Source organism: Mastigoproctus giganteus, chromosome 10 (genome assembly GCF_048544385.1).
Source record: "Mastigoproctus giganteus isolate SK-2022 chromosome 10, ASM4854438v1, whole genome shotgun sequence".
Classification (NCBI taxonomy): Eukaryota; Metazoa; Arthropoda; class Arachnida; order Uropygi; family Thelyphonidae; genus Mastigoproctus; species Mastigoproctus giganteus.
The window spans coordinates 164,675,423-164,695,758 of NC_143584.1; the positions used below are offsets into that span (position 1 = coordinate 164,675,423).

The following is a 20,336-nucleotide window of genomic DNA, read 5'->3' on the forward strand; positions in this document are numbered from 1 at the left end:
ATAATAATAAAGTAATATGTTAATCTCTTCCCAGATGCAGAAATCATGTCCCTGTAAGCCACCTTGATTAGTATTCTTCAGTGCCTAAATGCACATTCCTTTACCAAACACATATAAAATAGACAACATATTTAAAAGCTATAAATGTTCAAATAACAATTAAAAACAAAATTTTATATATCTTTAATGCAGTATTTTAGCTTTATACAAGTGTGAATTTTATCTCTTCCAGAAAGATAAAGGCATGAAGGTATTTTCATGGACCTATGCAATATGGAATGATTTAAGAGCATTATCTAATTATGCATTTTATTTGAACTTCAAGACACATGTAATGCAAAGGTTGAGAGCTGGTAAGTTTCTAATTATCTGTTTATTTTTACTTTAATTTTTTTTTTGTAAATTATTATTATGTAATAGATATGCACATGCTTGATGGAACTGGCTTGACAATCCATATTATTATGTATGTTAAAAACTTGTTTAGTACCCAGATTAGTTATAATATGATTTAGGTATTGTTATGATTTTATTACTTTGATTGACCAGTGTCATAACTGATGAAATTTCATTTGTAATTTAATCAGGGCTTTATTCCCAATAATCTTTATCATAATCTTTAGTTTGTTTTTTTTATTATGCCAATTTATTATTATTATTTTTTTTTTTTTTCATATGATTTTACCCCAGGGGCTCACATCTGGTGAATATGGGCTTGGCACACCCAGGGTCCTGAGCTGGATATCATCATTCTTCTCTTTCTTGGTGATTTCCTTCTACTTCTCTCTCTCTCTCTGGGTCCTAGGGTAAATTAATTTTTTTTTTGGCTGGTGCAGCATAAGCCTCGGGCTTCCTTGCACCATATGGCTAATAATAATAATAATAAAAAATAATACTTCTAATATTCAGTCTAGTACTTAATTTTTCTGAAGGTGCTGCCTACTTTCTGATAATGTCATGGACACAGGCATGCACATTGTGAGATCATGCTTGTATGCTGCTGCTACAAAAGATGAATGGCCCATTGATAACTGTTGCACTGTATGTTAGTGATGTTTAAAGTGGAGTTCCCCAAGTTCTTGGATCACCCTTGTTTCTGTTTTTCTTAAATTACATTGACGAAGGGAGATAAAAGGGTGCAATTTAAAAATTTTCGGATGATATGAAGATTGGGATTGATCAGTGCCAAGTGGCACTACTTCAGAATGACTTGGATAGGCTTCAAGGGTGGTTAGAAAAGTAGCATTTATGTTTCAGTGCAGCAAAATGCAAGGGAATAGCAACTGCAAAAAAATAACTTATAAACTTAGTAGTGTTGAATTTAAAATGGTAGAGTAAGAAAGTGATTTGGGTTGTGACACAGGCTGACAGAAAGTTCTCTAAGTAGTGTAGAAAGGCCTATGTTATCATTTTGATTTATTTATCAAGTATTTGCTTATCATAATCCCACTGTATACGATCACACTTGGAATACTGTGCCCAGGTATGGAGACCAAACCTAAAAAAGACAGGCTTTTAGAGAGGGGTCCAACAATAGGCAACCTGCTTCGTGAGAGCTGGTTGCCCATCTTTGTGCCCTTAGAGAGTACCTGATTAAGGTCCACGAGGCTCTTATATAAATGATTCAGAACTCACTTATTCCTTCTCTTTCATTGTTGACAGGTTGAGTCCCTCATGATTCAACAGCCTCCACCTTTGCAGCCAGCCACAATTTTCTATACAACCAGAATCTAGACTTCTTCTTAATAGGGCCCCAGGTGCCAAGCGATTTATTAGTGACTAAGCGATTCCCAGCTATTTATAGAGAGTTAGAAAAAAAATATCAGTTTCTTTAATTTTCATCGTTAACTTACTTTCATTTTTTGCGAAACAGCTCTTTGTCTTACAAGCAGTAAGTGAAGACACAGGAAGGAAACTCACCTTTCTTATTTTTTCTCTTAATCTCACTTTACTAACCTAACACAGTAGCCGCTTGGTCACTAAGTGGCACTGCTCTTGCCTCCACGTGGCGGGGCTGGTAACCTGGGAGAGGAAAGTAACACTCCCAGGGCCAAAAGAGCAAACATGAGTAGTAAAATAACTACTGATACTACAGGGCTTTAAGAGAAAGCCCTACCAAGTAGAGATACAGAAAAGACAAAGGCAAAGAGACAGAGGACTGATATGGACCCACCAAAAATACCGACATACATTGTTATACATGCGACAGGAGATCAGACATTAGGACGTATGTCTCCCTTCGTAATTCAGAAAACGTTAGAGGGTCTAGTAGGATCTCCCAAGTTTGTTCGACGCCTGAGATCCGGGGACATACTAGTAGAAACAGCAAGTCCTAATCACTCCCAGAAGTTGCTAGCTACGACAATCTTTGGAGGATTACCAGTAGTTGTAACACCACACAACACGCTGAATTCTTCCAGAGGAGTGATCTCCGAGTGGGACCTCTTAAATGTGTCAGAAGAAGAGCTCACAGAAGAATTAAGAAGCCAAGGGATAACAGCAGTGAAGAGAATTAATATCCGAAGGGATAGAAATATAATTCCAACAAGAACTCTAATCATAACCTTTAATACTCCGAAACCTCCAACAACAGTCAAAGCAGGATATCTGAACTGCCAAGTAAGACAGTACATACCAAATCCATTGCGATGTTACAAATGTCAGAAATTTGGACATTCGCAAATGGCATGCAGAAACTCGGCTACTTGTGCAAAATGTGGTTCTAAAGAACACGAGACTACAGATTGCTCTGTCAACACCTTGATATGTACAAACTGTAAAGGGGAACATCCAGCCTACTCAAAAACATGTGAAAAATGGAAACAAGAGAAACTAATTCAGAAATACAAAACAGAACACAACACAACGTACCAAGAAGCAAGAAGAATAATACAGCCATGGCCTACAAACAAGCCATCATATGCACAAGCAGTGATCCAATACAAATCAGTAGAAGTGCAAACCGAAATTTCCATGCTGCCAAAAGAATCACTTAGTGGAATGAAGGCACAAAAACAGGAGAAAATAGTGAGTACTCCAATTTCTATTCACACAGAACAAATACCAACAAATCAGCACCACAACAAAGACCGAGGTAAACCTACAAACACCAAAGCAACCGAACAGATGGACATAGGAAAAATAAACACATCTGAAGAACCAGTACTAGAAATATTCACAGAAGAAGATATGGACATGGACAGGCCTCAATACCCTAAAAAAGATAAGACAAAATATAAGAATGTTCCATTTCGGAAGCAACCCGAAAGCCCTAGAAAAACCCAATAATGAATCAGTTCATCCAGTGGAACTGTAGAGGACTACGAACCAATTACGACGATGTCCAGTATCTAATTACACACCATACGCCAATATGCTTCTGTCTTCAAGAGACATACCTTAGACAACAAGAAACTCTTTCAGTAAAAAATTATACAATGTATAGGAAAGACAGAATAAGAGATGGGCCAACACATGGAGGAGAGGCCATCTTGGTTCATAACCACATGCCAACTGAACACATTCCTTTAAACAGCAACCTCGAAGTGATAGCTGCAAGAATAAAACTAAGATTTCAGGTAACCATCTGTTCAGTGTACCTTCCACCAGGACCAGATATAACATTTGAAGAAATAGACCAACTAATCTCCGAACTCCAATCACCTTTCTGTATAATGGGAGATATGAATGGGCACAGTCATCTGTGGGGAAACACTGACATCAACAGACGAGGACGAATAATAGAAAGAATAATAGATCACCATAATCTTTCTCTACTTAACAATGGTAAACATACTTATTTTCACTTTCCTAGTCGTACAACCTCAGCAATAGACCTAACCATATGCACCCCTTCACTCCTACCAGAATTAAAGTGGCAAGTAATAGAAAACCCATACAGCAGTGACCACTACCCAGTAATCACCACACTGATCAGGAACCTTCCCTGCCATCCCAGCAGACCATCCCGCTGGAAAATAGAAAAGGGCAACTGGGAAAAATTTAGAGAACTCGCAATATTTAATCCACAAAGCATTCAAGAAAAATCAGTCGATGAAGCTGTGAAATACGTCACGGATACCTTAATACAGGCAGCTGAGCAAACAATACCCAGAACTTCAACTCGTTTTCCACTACATCCAAAATCCTGGTGGAATGAAGACTGCATGACAAAAAAAAGACAACAAAACAAAGCATGGAATAAGTTCCGGAGATGTCCTACAACGGATAATCTCCTAAAATATAAACAAGCACGAGCGTTAGCCAGGTATACCAGGAAACAAGCCAAAAAAAATTCCTGGATCCAGTTTACTTCCTCAATAAATAGAACAACAAATATACAGACAATATGGAATAAAATACGGAAAATGAACGGGAAATACAAAAACCAACCATCCTTAGTATTACACTGGAATGGAGAAAGCATTACTGAACCTTCAGAGACAGCTAATATACTAGGAGAAACATTTGCCAGAGTATCGTCAAAACAATCATATCGTGAAGAATTTTTGACCTATAAAGAGAAAACTGAAAAAAACAATTAATTTTAACACCAAACATATTGAATCCTATAACCAACCAATTGCATTGCATGAATTACGTGAAGCATTATCAAAAACAAAACCAAGTGCAGTTGGACCAGACAACATACATTATGATATGCTTAAACATCTGAAGCAAAAAGAAATAGAAAACCTTCTTAAACTGTACAATCGCATTTTCCAAGAAGAGCAATATCCTGAAGCATGGCATCATGCAATAGTATTAGCTTTCCAAAAACCCAATAAAGATCAGAACAACCCAAACAACTATCGACCGATAGCGCTCACTAGCTGCTTGAGCAAAGTTTTGGAGAAAATAATCAACAAACGATTGATCTGGTTTTTAGAAACAACCAACTGGTTCAACAGTATGCAATGTGGGTTTAGAAGTAATAGATCCACCTTAGATCACCTTGTAAGAATAGAAACAGACACAAGAGATACATTTATAAGTTCAAAACATATGGTTACCTTATTTTTTGATATAGAAAAGGCATATGACACAGCATGGAGATACAGTATACTAAAAGATATCCATGATGCAGGCCTCAGAGGACATTTACCGCACTTCATCCAAAACTTTATGAAAAATAGAACATTTCAGGTCAGGGTACAGAACACCATGTCAGAAACCTATAAACAAGAAGAAGGAGTTCCCCAGGGGTCTGTCCTCAGTGCTATACTATTCGTCATAAAAATAAATGGCATCACAAAACAACTGCCATCCACGGTGTCGCATGCACTATATGTAGATGACTTCAGTATATCGTATCAAGCACAGAATATGGGAACAATAGAAAGGCAACTAGAATGTGCAATTAACAGAATCAGTAGTTAGGCCCAGAAAAACGGATTTAGAATTTCACAACAAAAAACAATCTGCGTACATTTCTGTAGAAAAAGAAACTTACATCCCGACCCTGAACTAACAATAGAAGGTCACAAAATACCCGTCAAACAAAGCGTAAAATTTCTTGGACTCGTTTTAGACAACAAGTTAACTTTCGTAGAGCATATAAAGCAATTACGAATAAAATGTATGAGACGACTTAACATCCTTAGTCTTAACATCAGTATCTTGGGGAGCAGACCGTTATACCCTGCTCAATCTGTACAAAACACTAGTAAGATCAATAATAGATTACGGAGCACCTGTTTATGCTTCCACCAAAAAAGAGCGCCCTCAAATGGTTAGATCCAATTCACCATAGTGCAATACGAATAGCAACAGGAGCCTTTCGCACATCACTTTCATATAGTCTTTATACAGAAGCTAATGAACTACCATTGTTCCTCAGGAGACAACAGCTGGCCCTACTCTATGCATACAAAATAAGATCCTCAAGAAACCATCCGACTTGGACATCATTATTCTCACCAAAATGGGAAAACATATATAAGAATCGCAAAAGTGCAAACAAGCCTCTAGGAATCAGACTACAAGAACTGCTGACAACATATGATCTTAACGTAGATAATGTTGCAAATCTTGAAAGGCACATAATATCACCATGGATAAACCACTCCACAACTTGTGAACTCTCCACACAAACATGGAATAAAAATAACTTGTCAGACATTAACTTTCAACAACTGCATGCAGCACATAGAACTAAATATCTCAACCATGTACCAATATATACAGATGGATCAAAATCAGAGAACCATGTAGCAACATCGGCAGTATTCCCAGACACTACACTGGCACGCCAACTTCCAAAAGAATGCAGTGTCTACACTGCAGAATTAGTAGCAGTTCAGATAGCCCTGGAGTACTTCAGAACCGCATATCATTTGAGAACAGTAATATATTCTGATTCATTAAGTGCAATACAAGCCATTCAAACCAAGACCAATATAACCCATCCAGCTCTCGTCCAAATTAAACAGATATTAACAGACTTAACAAAAGAAAAACAAGAAATACTTTTCTGCTGGATACCAGAACACAAAGGGATAAAAGGAAACGAAGAAGCTGACAGAATTGCAAAATCAACAACTAACCTTCAGAAACAACCTTTCCCAGTGCCGTATCAGGATTACAAACCAATCACTGAAAACTGCTCTCTAACACAATGCAAGAACTCTGGCAAAAACAAACTTCAAATGAATTATATGAAATAAAACCAAAAGTTGAACTTTGGAAAACAAGCACAAGGAAATCAAGGAGAGAGGAAGTCGTTCTGACCAGACTACGAATTGGACATACACACATTACACGTGGCTATTTACTACGTGCCGAAGAACCTCCAAGATGTCAAACATGCAATACTACCCAAACAATCAGACATATACTCATAGAATGCCCAACCTATGAAAATGATCGACGAAAGATTTTCTCATCATTATATAAAGAAAATCAAGACATCACCCTCAGAGATATCCTAGGTGACAAGGAACGGATATCAGATATTTTCAGATTCATGCAGATAATCAACGTCTACCATCTACTGTAAATAATGACAGGGTATATAATCACAGAAAATATTTACTCCCATGCTTTCGACCAAGATATAGAGAATGAATATCCATACAAAGACATAATATAACAAAGAACTGTCGCACTATGATCTCCGTTGTCAATGTGCCAATAAACAACAAAACAACCAACCAATCTTCTTGATAGTGGTAATCCATGTAGTTCTTCTGCATCCCAATTTTCTCTTCTGCCAACTATTGCATCCTAGGACTTCCCTTGGTAGCTTTGATATTTTTTCAGTGTATTGTTTGCTGTGTCTGTAACTATTTTCTTTCCACATTTTCAGTATTCTTTTGTTTTCCTTTGTTAATGTTAACATTTCTGTCTTGATTTTTCTTTTTAATTGCAGTTTGATTGGTTCTTCTCCATACATTTATACCACTAAAGCTATCTCATTTTGACTATCTCCTTGTGTACCAACACTGTCTCTTAATTATTCATTTCCTATCTGACTTGTTCATTTCTCTTCTCTGTTCATTGTGTCTGATTTATCTTCCTATTTCACATTGCAGGGCATTAGTTTCTTTTCTTCTTTCTGTTTTGTTTCCCAAATCTCTGCTCCATATGTTGTGACTGGCACAGTTTTGTCCAGTCTTATCTTTAATTTTGTTGCTTCTCCAAATTTGATTCATTCTATTCATTAACAACCATCCATATAATAGCTGTTCTTTGTTTAATTGTATCCATATAGTCTGTATTATCTTTATATCTTCTCTTCTCTTTTTCGTTTTCATTACTTTAGTTTTGTTAATATTCATTGTCATAGTTGGCCAATTTAGTAATTGGATAGCCTTCCATGACATCTTTTTCCATTCTAATTTTTTCTGTTATTATATTTCTCTTTTGGGTGATTTCTGCAGTATCTTTGTAATAATAGTTCAGAAATTTTATTATTTGTTTGTCTATTCCTGTTTGGTTTAGGATTTCCATTAGTTTTCCTTTACTTATTGAGTTGAAAGTTTGTTTAAAATCAATAAAGCAACAGAATAAATCTTTGTTTTTTTTCCTGTTGTAGTTCTGCTATCTGTAATATTGTTATGTTATGTTATTTGGTTTTTAGGAGCATTAGCAACTAAGGCCATATTGCTCCAGGGATATGCGGTGGTCATTCCCTGACCTTTCCGTACCCTTCGTATTTGGTGGTCACGGGCTCGAACCCCGGTCTAATCAAGAAGCGTGTGCTACGCACTGCTGCTCCTTCTCACTTGGCTACGGAGGTGCCCTGTAATATTGTAAACATTTAGTAAAATTTCATCTATTTTACTCGAATTCTGCTTGTTCTTACTCTAAAATTTCTTTGTAAATTCATCTTATTCTGTTTTTCAGGATACGCATGAAGATTTTATATGCATGACTGTGAGGCGGTTTGTTGATCTCTAATGTTTTCTATATTTTTTAATACTTTTTTTTTTCTTTTTTTTTTTGTGTATTGAGATTATGCTGCTAGATCTTTGGCATTTCCCTTGTCTCTAGGATTCTGTTGTAGAGATCAGTTAGAAAGTATATCATAACCCTCCTCTCCAGCCCTCCAGTATTTGTTTGGGATCTTGTCTATTCTGAGAGCTTTACCTTGCTTTCTTAGGTCTATTGAACACTTCACTTCTCTCAGCATCTTTGTGTTTTTAATTGTGTCTTTCCAAATGAATGTTGTTTTCAATGATTATCAGAAAATAGGCCTCTGAAATGTTATTTTCATATTTTCCTTATTTTCTCTGGGTTTCCATTCTCTCTTCCCTCATTATTGAATAGTGTTAATAAATAGTTCATAGAAATGTCCCTATTACTGCACTTTATCTGACCATCTTCTTGAATATTATATCTAATTCTTCTTTAAATTTATTCAGACTACTCACTTCCACAACACCAGATGGACTTGTTTCCTTTGTTAATGTTAACAATTCTGTCTTGATTTTTCTCTTGAATTGCAATTTGATTGGTTCTTCTCTGGGCTTGTTGAGATTTAATTTAGCCTCCTTTTCCCTAGTGGTACTTTTAATGAATTTTATTATTATTGCTGTTATATTATTTCTCCCTGATCGGGGGTTCCACCTCGTGACGGGTATTGCTACCAAGTACACAGGGTGGTTGTTGTTATGTCTGGTGTTGGTCGAGAACTCTCTGACTATCTTACAGGTGTTCAGGATTGCGACTTTCTGGAGTTCCTTTTAGGTGTTCGCTGGGAGATCTATTTCTGCTAGGCTGTTATGTAGGGTCTTTGGTACCATACCTGTGGTTGACACGATGATCGGGATGGTCATAACTTGTTGCATACCACATCTCTTTGATCTCCTGTCTTAGGTTTGTGTACTTCCTGATTTTTTCCCCATGAGTTTTCTGCAGGTTGCCAGTGTTGGGTACCATTATGTTGTTATTATTATTATTATTATTATTATTATTAGTGGCATATGATGCAAGGAAGCAAGCTTATGAAGCATCAATCAAAAAGAAAACAAAAAAAACCTCCCACATCACTTGTTCATCCCTCCAATAATTTATCTAGTTCTTCCTGGAATTAATTCAAACTGCCCACCTTCACAACACCAGATGGAAGTTTGTTCCAACAGTCAACCACCTGCTGCCTGAAGGCAAACCTTTTGACATCTATCCTACAATCATCCTTCCTCAGTTTCAATTTATGCCCCCTCTTGCAAGTGGTCTGACAAAAGGAAGAAGCATTAAGCTTGCTCAATCCATTCAAAGCCTTAAACACCTTGATCAGATCATCTCATAGGTGCCCAGTCTCAGGGCATTATTCAAACCTTCAAAGCCTATTATCATGGTGAGCAATGTGCTAGTGTTGTGAACTCAAATTCAATTCTAGAATTGCTGAAGACGTTAATATTAACCTTGAATTAGCAGCATTTTCAGAACAATCACTAATATTAACCTTGAATTAGCAGCATTTTTAGTTATGTTACAAACGTAACATAATTAATTAATACATAACTGATACGGAAGTTATATAAAGGGAACTCGGAGATAATTAATACTTGACACTAAAAAATATATATCGGTATATTAAAAGAATCTTTCTTTTAATATTAACCTTGAATTAGCAGCATTTTCAGAACAAGAAGCAAAGTCCGCTTGTTGTTGTTGTTTTTATTTGGTTTTTTTAGGAGCATTAGCAAATAAGGCCATATTGTTCCGGGATATGCGGTGGTCATTCCCTGACCTTTCCGCATCCTCCGTATTTGGTGGTGACAGGCTCAAACCCCGGTATAATCAAGAAGCGTGTGCTACGCATTGCTGCTCCTTCCCACCTGGCTACGGAGGCGCCTAAAGTCCGCTTGTAACATACTTGGTGGCAGTCTTGGAGCAAATGACCTGGCTGCTTGGATTGAGCTGGATGCAGAAGCTTCTGTTGTGCATTACCCAAGTGAGAAAGAAATTGCAGCCTCTGTGAACAGTGGGAAGACAATAGACAAATGGAAGCCTAGTGACATAAGGAGTGACTCAGAAGATAATGTGAATGACTTGTGGGGGTAAAAGCAGTAGAAATTAACAAAATGCTTGAAAAAAATTAATGAGGTGATGTTGTAGTTAGAATGTTTAAGTGATAGTGAACATCTTCATTTATTGCATCTGACCACTGTTAAGAATTACATACTGAAAAAAAAAAAAAAAAAAAAAAATGGGCATGTGATGAGCATGCGCAGTAGATGGTTTTATGTGAAATATCCTAGGGGGCACCTCAACCAAGTAAATCTGATCGGTCACAAACAAGATTAGCAGAAGCCAAGCCAATAGCCTAATTAACCATTTGATTATTATTATCATTAGCCATATAGTGCAAGGAAGCTTGAGGTTTTCGGTGCACCAGCCAAAAAAAAAAAAAAAAAAAAAAAAAAGAGTACCCTGAGGGAGAGAGAGAGAAAGAGAGCGAGCGCAGAGTCAGAAGTAGAAGGGAATCACCAAGGAAGAGAAGAATGATGATATCCAGCTCAGGACCTTTGTTGAATAGTATGATTGCTTAATACAACATCTCTGCCAAAAACTGCAGATGGCGTCACTTCCACATCGCATTTTTCGTGACCAATCAGATTTACTTGGTTGAGGTATCCCCAAGGATGTTTCATATCAAAACACTGTCATCAGTTTCAGCAAATTAAATTACATAATAATGCGTAAATTGTAAGTCCCAGCATTATGTATTTATTTACTAAGTAAAGTGTATTTATGTTTAAAAAAAAGCTTGGGAAAAAAATGGTAAAATTTTTTCCCCAGCTTTGCTTATAACGCAGCTATTAAAGTTGTAACCTGACCCCCTCATTATATTGAGATTGCACTGTATTTTAAATATATATTTGTGTAAATTTTAACCTGTATAGAAATTATTCTATCTTTTTTGGGTTGGCTTATATTATTGTGGTTATTTCAAGAGATTATTTTCCCAATTCCCTGGGCCTATTTTAAGAATCTTTCTTAAGGTACTTTCAACATTTAGGAATTCAAGTGTATTGAAATTTGTTGAGTCTGCTGATGAGGCTAGTAGGGGCCAGACGTGTTCAAAGCTGCTAAGTGGATTTTTCTTATTTATTGATTTGAAATTATTGTTTTTTTAAAAACTTTTGATTTAAATTTAGCAGTATAGCATTATTTTGTGATTTTCTGATTAATTTGGTGTATTTATTCTTTACTCGGCCTTGCAATTGCATAAAAGTATCGGTAAGCGTATACACGTGTTACAAGTCGCAACTCCGCTGAACGAGAAGTTTTTTTTTTAGCCATATTTAGCCGGTTATTGAATATTTTTTACATCAAATTATTTTTTGTAAGTAGCTTATAGACCTAGTAAGGATCGTTAGTTTATTCTGAATTGAGACAGCGAGATTTGAAAGTTAATTAATACTTAAGTGTCCATAGATTACCGTTTGTAACTTCCCGCCTTTGTCTTTGTCATACGATCGTCATATATCGAACCTAGATAGCGTTAGTATAGTATAGGTTATAATATTTTCAGTGATCGGTAAAATCTATTAAACTTCTTGAACTTCGTTGGCATTTAAATTGTACTTTTAACTAAATACATATACCGACTTAGATTACAAACGTAACATAATTAATTAATACATAATTGATACGGAAGTTATATAAAGGGAACTCGGAGATAATTAATACTTGACACTAAAAAATATATATCCCGTTATAACTGTGTTGGGAGATAATTTAGGGTTATAAACTGAAATTGAAATTTTATTTAAATTAAAAGAAACATGACTCAGACCAGAGCAGCAAAACAAAAGGCTCAAGCTAATGGAAGTGCTGTGGCTCAGAGGAGAACTGAGGGGGGCAGTTGCCTTCTGAATCGCAGCCTTCTAAAATGCACAGCTTGCATGCTGTTTGTGGAGCATTCAAGTACGGGACATGATATTGCCATGGGGGATGTCTTTGTGTGTGCGCGATGCAAGGAGTGTATCGAAATCAGGCAAAAACTCAGCGTTCTTATGGGCCTATATGAGAGCTTGAAGGACAGGGTGGATGCCCTCGAAGGAACTAAATTGAGGGGCCCATCAAGCTCTCAGCTGCCCACATCAACGCCAGAGCTTGCACTGGTCATCGCGCAACACAGCGACAACCCCCAAGGCAGAATGCGCTGGTCCCAAAGGAACTAGTAGTTGTTGGTGACTCTATTGTCAGGGAAACGGGGATCATGCTTTGTAAAAAGGATAGGTGGAACAGGACCAGCGTATGTCTGCCAGGGGCAAAGGTTGATGACGTTGTAGAGCAGATATCATCTTTTAAGGGCACAAAAGGTGATATAGTTGTACACGTTGGCACTAATGATATCAAGAGTAGGAGACCGGCAGAATTGCTTAACAAGTACAGGTCACTGTTCAAAAAAAGCCGTGAAGTAGGGTTGAATTTGAAAGTGTCTGCAATTCTGCCCAGACACGATAGGAGGGAGTATATGATGAGAGCCTTGTCGATCAATTCGGCCCTGGAAAGATTGTGCAAGGCTCAAGGGGTAGAATTTTTTTCAGCCTGGACTGTACTTGTTAACAGGAGAGATTGCTTCTACAGGGATGGGATACACTTAAATAGAAAGGGAGCAAGAATATTTGCTATTGCTATCGAGGCAGTGTTAGGTGGGTCGGAAAACTGCTAGCTTGGGGGGAGGCAAAGACGAATAGATTAACAGTAGCCACTGTCAGAGGTGAAAGAGATTCTTGCACTGCTTCTATTGGAATGAGCAGAAGCCTGAAAAACAAGATGCAGAATATTTCAGAGACTGCCGGGAGTCATTGTGGCACAAGTAAACACATGGGTTGTGTTAGGGCAGCTAAGAATAGAAATAGGTGCATGTATACTTGCGTGTACACCAATGCTAGGAGTTTAGTAAATAAATTTGATGAAGTTGAGGTATTGCTCAAAACATCAAAGGCAGATATTGTTGGGATATCAGAGACGTGGTTTCACACAGATATAAGGAATGCAGAACTGGAATTTGGGGAGTACAACGTCTACAGAAAGGATAGACTGGATAGGAAGGGAGGAGGGGTTATGCTATTAGTTAAGAAATACATAAAATCCAAGGAAGTGAAGCCAGTGGACATCGCTGGACAGTGCAGTGTCGAGTCAGTTTGGTGTGACATAAGCATTGGGAGATCAAAATTGAGAGTAGCAGTGTGCTATAGGCCTAATGACTCTGATGAGTATCATAAGATACTGTACAGGGAAATAGAGTGGGCCAGTAAATCAGAGAGTCTTATAATGGGAGATTTTAATTTCCCAGATATTGACTGGAATTTGGGGGCTGGTCACTCACACACTAGCAAGGCTTTTGTGGATTTATTGGATGATTGTTTTCTACATCAGCATGTTCAGGAGGCAACTAGAGGGAAGAATACTCTTGATTTGATTATCAGCAGTGATTCTTCATGCATTAAGAATCTGCAGGTAAATAAATCACTAGGTGGCAGTGATCACAGTGTGCTGAAGTGGGATTTACTCAAAGAGGTAACTACCATTAGGGGTAAAGGGAAGGGTTATTGCTTTCGTAAAGGCGACTACGATGGACTGAGACAGTATTTAAATTCTATACAGTGGGACCAACTGATGATGTTACCAACAGCAAATTCAAAATGGGAAGCATTCAAAGAACTTATCTTGGAAGCTACTAGGCTATACATACCAACTAAGAAATATTGTTCAAGGTTTAGGCCTAAATGGATGTCAGATGAACTGATGAGGCTTATGGCAGAGAAGAAAGATGCATGGGATACATACAAATTAACACATGGCACAGAAGCCTATGATAGATATAAGTTGATCGGTAACCAAGTTACAAAGGAGGTTAGGCAGGCGAAGGCAGATTACGAGAAATCTTTGGCAAGGGATGCAAAGAAAAACAGCAAAGAGTTCTTTACTTATGTAAACTCTAGAAGGAAGGGGATGAATCAGATTGGTCCACTTGATATCGATGGGTCAACTGTTGATGATCCTGCTCAGGTAGCTAACAAACTAAATGAATATTTTGCATTGACATTCACACATGAGGAGTTATTTAGCGAGGCGCAAGCCAGAGGTGTATTCAGCTCTAGCAGTAAGCTAGAGAATCTTGTAATAACTGAGAGTAAGGTGGAGGAGAAATTGTTGAAGATAAACACAAGAAAGGCACCAGGGGTGGATGGGATCTATCCAGTTATATTAAAGGAGGCAGCAAAGGAAGCAAGCAAACCCTTAGCCATAATTATGAGAGCTTCCTTGGACTCAGGGGAGGTACCCACAGACTGGAGATGTGCAAATGTGACCCCAATTCACAAAGGAGGATCAAAGGCTGACACAAGTAATTATAGACCTGTGAGTTTAACTTCTGTTCCAGGAAAATTAATGGAGGCACTAGTTAAAGAACCACTGCAGGATAGGATCATTTAGACAAGACTTCGGCTATAGCTCGGACACAGCATGGTTTTGTTAAGGGGAAGTCTTGCCTGACCAATTTGATTGGATACTATGATGCAGTCACAAAGGAACTGGATGCAGGGAATAACTTTGATATTATATACTTGGATCTTAGAAAGGCTTTTGATACTGTTGCACATGGAAGACTGCTGCACAAATTGGAGCAGTGTGGCATTGGAGGCAAATTGCTGCTGTGGATAAAGGGGTGGCTGAGGGGGAGAAGACAGAGAGTGGTAATCAATGGACACTGGTCGTCGTGGACTAATGTTATTAGTGGAGCCCCTCAGGGCTCAGTGTTGGGTCCATTATTGTTTTCTGTATTCATAAATGATATTGATGAGGGTATATCAAGCTTAATGTCGAAGTTTGCAGATGATACAAAGGTAGGCAGGGTTGTCAAGGACACTACTGACATCCTTTCCAGATCCTGTTGCTGCTGCAACAGGATCTGGAAAGGATGAGCAGATGGGCTGAGAGGTGGCAAATGAAGTTTAACATTGACAAATGTAAAGTACTACACATGGGAAACAGCAACCCCAGAGCAACGTATCAACTCTGTGGTACTACACTGACAGTGGTAGAGAATGAAAGGGACCTGGGGGTGGTTGTTGCAGGCAAATATGAAGTTCTCTGAGCAGTTCAGATGGGCTGCAAGAGTAGCTCATGGTATCAATGATATATAGGAATTTTTCTAGCAGGGATAAGGAGGTGATTATTCCCTTGTATAAGGCTATGGTCAGGCCACACCTAGAGTACTGTATACAGGTCTGGAGTTCTCATTTCAAGAAGGATGTAGAGCTGCTGGAACGAGTACAGAGAAGGGCAACAAGATTAGTGAATGGAACAAAGGGGTGCTCTTACGAAGAAAGGCTTAAGTTTTGCAAATTACAGTGTCTGGAGACTAGGCACCAGTGAGGTGATCTTATAGAGGTGTATAAAGCCTTGAATGGTTTGAGCATGCTCAATGCTGATGGAATTCTTCCTCTCGCTCAGAATAATCATCTGAGAGGGCATAAATTCAAATTGAGGAAAGACAGATGTAGGATAGACGTGCGGAAATTTGCCTTTAGCCAGCGAGTGGTTGGTTGATGGAACAGACTTCCAACCCTTGTCGTGGAAGTTGATAGCCTAAATAAGTATAAGGCTCAGCTGGACAGATATTTTGAACGAACAAAGGGGTGAAGTCGAAGTGGTTTTTTTTTTTTTTTTTTTTTGGCTGATGCTGCATAAGCTTGCTTTCTTGCATCAAATGCCTCTACTAATGCTAATGCTAAATAACCAATGTGTGTAATTTATTTATTAATCATCCTTTACTCTTAATTATTATCTGGCCTGTCTTCCCCCAAATTCTCATTTCGAGAAGTGTTTTTCCAATAGCAGTTAACCCAGAACAAACCTGTGAAAATTCTCTTAATTCCAAATGCAGTTTATTTTTTTTGTGCTTTTTTATAGATTCAGCTTTGAGTTGCATGGCACTTACTGAGTGTTTTTTTATGCAAATTGCAGAAGAGATGACATTTCAGCAGGTCATTGATAATTTGTAGTATGATTTTTTTACAAATTTTGTAACTATGTAATTGTATCTCTCTCTCTCTCTCTCTCTCTCTCTCTCTCTCTCTCTCTCTCTCTCTCTCTCTCTCTCTCTCTCTCTCTCTCCCCCTCCATAGTCATAATTTAATTTTTATTTGCATTTACTTATATGCTTCCTAAGTAACTGCAAAAAAAAAAAAAAAAGGTATAGTGGTTTCATTAGTGAGATATTTCAGTAGTGAAACTTCTTTGGAAGATGATGGCCATTGAAGCTATAAAATATTTTTAAAATTGTTTTTTTATTGTATTCTTCATAACACTTTATGAAAGGAGTGCAGCTCTTTAATTGCACTTCTGTCATAATATTTTATTTCCTTAGAAACTGATTGATAAATTTATTGGATATCTGTGAAGTAGTTCTCATGCATATTAAATAGCAGTTTATTAATTTCTGTACAATTTAATTTTCAGGACCTCTTATTGGTTCCCTAATACAGAATATAAAGGATAAAATATATAAAAACAAAGAATATCAAATCATAACTTATTCTACTGTAAGTTAACCAATTTTATAAGGCATGTTTTTAATAGTAATTCTTAAGTTTTTCTGTTTATTTACTTTTAAGCTTTCTAATGTAGGATCAATAAAATGTTGCTTATTTGAACTATCTTCTAATGGTTAGCCTACTCAAATTCTGTAAAGTAAGTTATTTTGTATTATGCTGTAGGGGCCCTGAGTGCCAAGCGAGTGATCCAGCGATTTACAAAGTGAATTTGAAAGCGTTTTTCTAAAGAGAATTTGTTAAAGAGATTTCCAAAGGCTTTACTTTCAAAGTTATTTATTTTCTGGCTCTTTGTAAATAAAGAAGGAAGCCTCCTATAAGAAAGGAAAGACACCTTTCTTTTGTATATATAACTACTTTTCTAACACACTAACCTCTAACCTTTTATCGCTTGGTCACTGGTGGCACCGCTCCTGCCTCCACATGGCGGGGCCGGTAACCTGGGGGATAAATCAACCCTTGGGGCTAAAAGGAGCAGTAATGGAAACCAATGAATTTCCACATCTAGAGCCCAAGAGTGCTCAATATGAAAATCATGAAACCGACCATGACTTCTCTACCTCGAAGAGAATGAAAAAAAGATGCAGGCAGACAGTAATCACCAGCCTTCCTGATTATCCATTCTCTGTCGGCACAGCCTGTTAGCAAGCTCTCCCCTTTCATCATACAACGATGCCTGGAACATGCAGCGGCATCACCAAAAATGGTGAAACGTCTCCAATCCGGGGACTTGCTAATAGAGACTTCTCTCCCAAAACACTCTGAACAACTATTAAAACTCACCACTTTAAGCGGAATTCCAATACAAGTCACTCCACATAACGCCCTGAATTCGTCCAAGGGAGGGATTACTGAGTGGGATCTACTGAACGTGTCTGAAGAAGAAATGGTACAGGAACTAAAGACATAAAATGTAACTCAAGCAAAAAGAATCATGATACAAAAAGATGGTACCTTAGTCCCAACACGTAACGTAATTCTAACTTTCAATACATCGAACCTACCAGCATCAGTCAAAGCAGGTTACTTAAATTGCCGTGTTCGACCCTTTATCCCAAATCCCCTAAGATGCTACAAATGCCAGAAATTTGGTCACTCCCAGACAGCATGCCATGGCGTTTCAACATGTCCAAACGGTGGCTCCACAACTCATACCCAGTCAGAATGCAAAGCACAAACTCCGCAGTGTTCTAATTTCATGGGAAGCCATCCAGCATACTCTAAAGAATGTGATCTCTGGAAGATAGGCAAAAAAATACAAAAATATAAGACTGAAAATAAAGTCTCCTATCAAGAAGCTAGGAAACAAATTAAACTAATCATGCCAAATAGCTCTTATGCCTTGGTTATCCACTCTCACCAATTAGTAGCATGTCAGATGGAAGTGTCACTCTCTCCAGATAAATCGATCGGAGACTGGGCTCGATCAGTTCTATTGACCCAGCTTACATCAAAGCCAAACACAGTAGATCAAAGTATGAATACACCTCTCACAGTTCCAACCCAAATCATAACCCACGGTAAAGTAACAGAAAAACTGCAAAAATCAGATCCTGTCGAGGTTAATCAACCACCCTCAACAAGGATGGATACTGATGATATGACTACCCAAGACCTTCTTGAATTACATGCAGATGGTGAAATGGAAGATAACAATAATTCAACACGCTCCAACTTCCCCAGAAAAGAAAAACCTAAACTAGATCGTCACAAACAACCCACTTATAAAAAGCAGTCAGATTCATCTCCCTCTTTAGCATTAGCATTAGTAGAGGCATTTGATGCAAGAAAGCAAGCTTATGCAGCATCAGCCAAAAAAAAAAAATAATAATAATAATAAATAAATAAAAAATAACCACTTCCACTTCACTCCTCTGTTCGTTCGAAATACCTGTCCAGCTGAGCCTTAAACTTATTTAGGCTATCAACTTCCACGACAAAGGATGGAAGTCTGTTCCACCAACCCACCACCCGCTGGCTAAAGGCAAATTTCCTCACGTCTATCCTACATCCGTCTTTCCTCAATTTGAATTTATGCCCTCTCAGGTGATTATTCTGAGCAAGAGGAAGTATCCCATCAGCATTGAGCGTGCTCAAACCATTCAAGGCTTTATACACCTCTATCAGATCACCTCGCTGGTGGCCGACCGGACTAGCCGGGTGAGTAAAGTGCCTGCCTGGCAACCCAAAAGTTGCGGATTCGAATCCCACCTCGGCTTGGATCAAAGTACTGCAAAAAAAAAACCTTGATAGGTGCATTATGGCCACAGAAGCCAATGCGCCAACAACTACAAAAAAAAAAAAAAAAAAAACTCGCTGGTGCCTAATCTCCAGACACTGTAACTTGCAAAATTTAAGCCTTTCTTCATAAGAGCACCCCTTTGTTCCATTCACTAATCTTGTTGCCCTTCTCTGTACTCGTTCCAGCATCTCTACATCCTTCTTGAAATGAGGCCTCCACACCTGTATACAGTACTCTAGGTGTGGCCTGACCATTGCCTTATACAAGGGAATAATCACCTCCTTATCCCTGCTAGAAAAATTCCTATATATCATCGACAATACACCATGAGCTACTCTTGCAGCCCGTCTGCACTGCTCAGAGAACTTCATATCTGCCTGCACAACCACCCCCAGGTCCCTTTCATTCTCTACCACTGTCAGTGTAGTACCACAGAGTTGATACGTTGCTCTGGGGTTGCTGTTTCCCATATGTAGTACTTTACATTTGTCATTGTTAAAGGTGCATTATAGCCTTAGATGCTAATGCGCCAATACAATTCAAATCAATCATTGTTAAACTTCATTTGCTACCTCTCAGCCCATCTGCTCAACCTTTCCAAATCCTGTTGCAGTAGCATAGTGTCAGTAGTGTCCTTCACAACCCTGCCAACCTTCGTATCGTCTGCAAACTTGGACATTAAGCTTGATATACCATCATCAATATCATTTATAAATACAGAAAACAATAATGGACCCAATACTGAACCCTGAGGGACTCCACTAATAACATTAGTCCACGATGAGCAGTGTCCATTGATTACCACTCTCTGTCTTCTCCCCCTCAACCACCCCTTTATCCATAGCAGCAATTTGGCTCCAATGCCACACTGCTCCAATTTGTGCAGCAGTCTTCCATGTGCAACAGTATCAAAAGCCTTTCTAAGATCCAAGTATATAATATTAAAGTTATTCCCTGCATCCAGTTCTTTTGTGACTGCATCATAGTATCCAATCAAATTGGTCAGGCAAGACTTCCCCTTAACAAAACCATGCTGTGTCTGAGCTATAACTGAAGTCTTGTCTAGATGATCCTGC

At 38.1% G+C, this 20,336-nt stretch overlaps 1 protein-coding gene across 1 annotated transcript in view; it reads left to right on the forward strand.

Annotated features, from left to right (window-relative positions):
- LOC150079447 (prostatic acid phosphatase-like) overlaps nt 1–20,336 on the forward strand; it is a 193,373-nt gene that overhangs the window by 131,082 nt on the left and 41,955 nt on the right. Inside the window, exons 7-8 of the mRNA XM_090383075.1 lie at nt 233–353; nt 16,927–17,009. Coding sequence (XP_090239201.1) covers nt 233–353; nt 16,927–17,009 — 204 coding nt within the window. The remainder of the gene's footprint in view (nt 1–232; nt 354–16,926; nt 17,010–20,336) is intronic.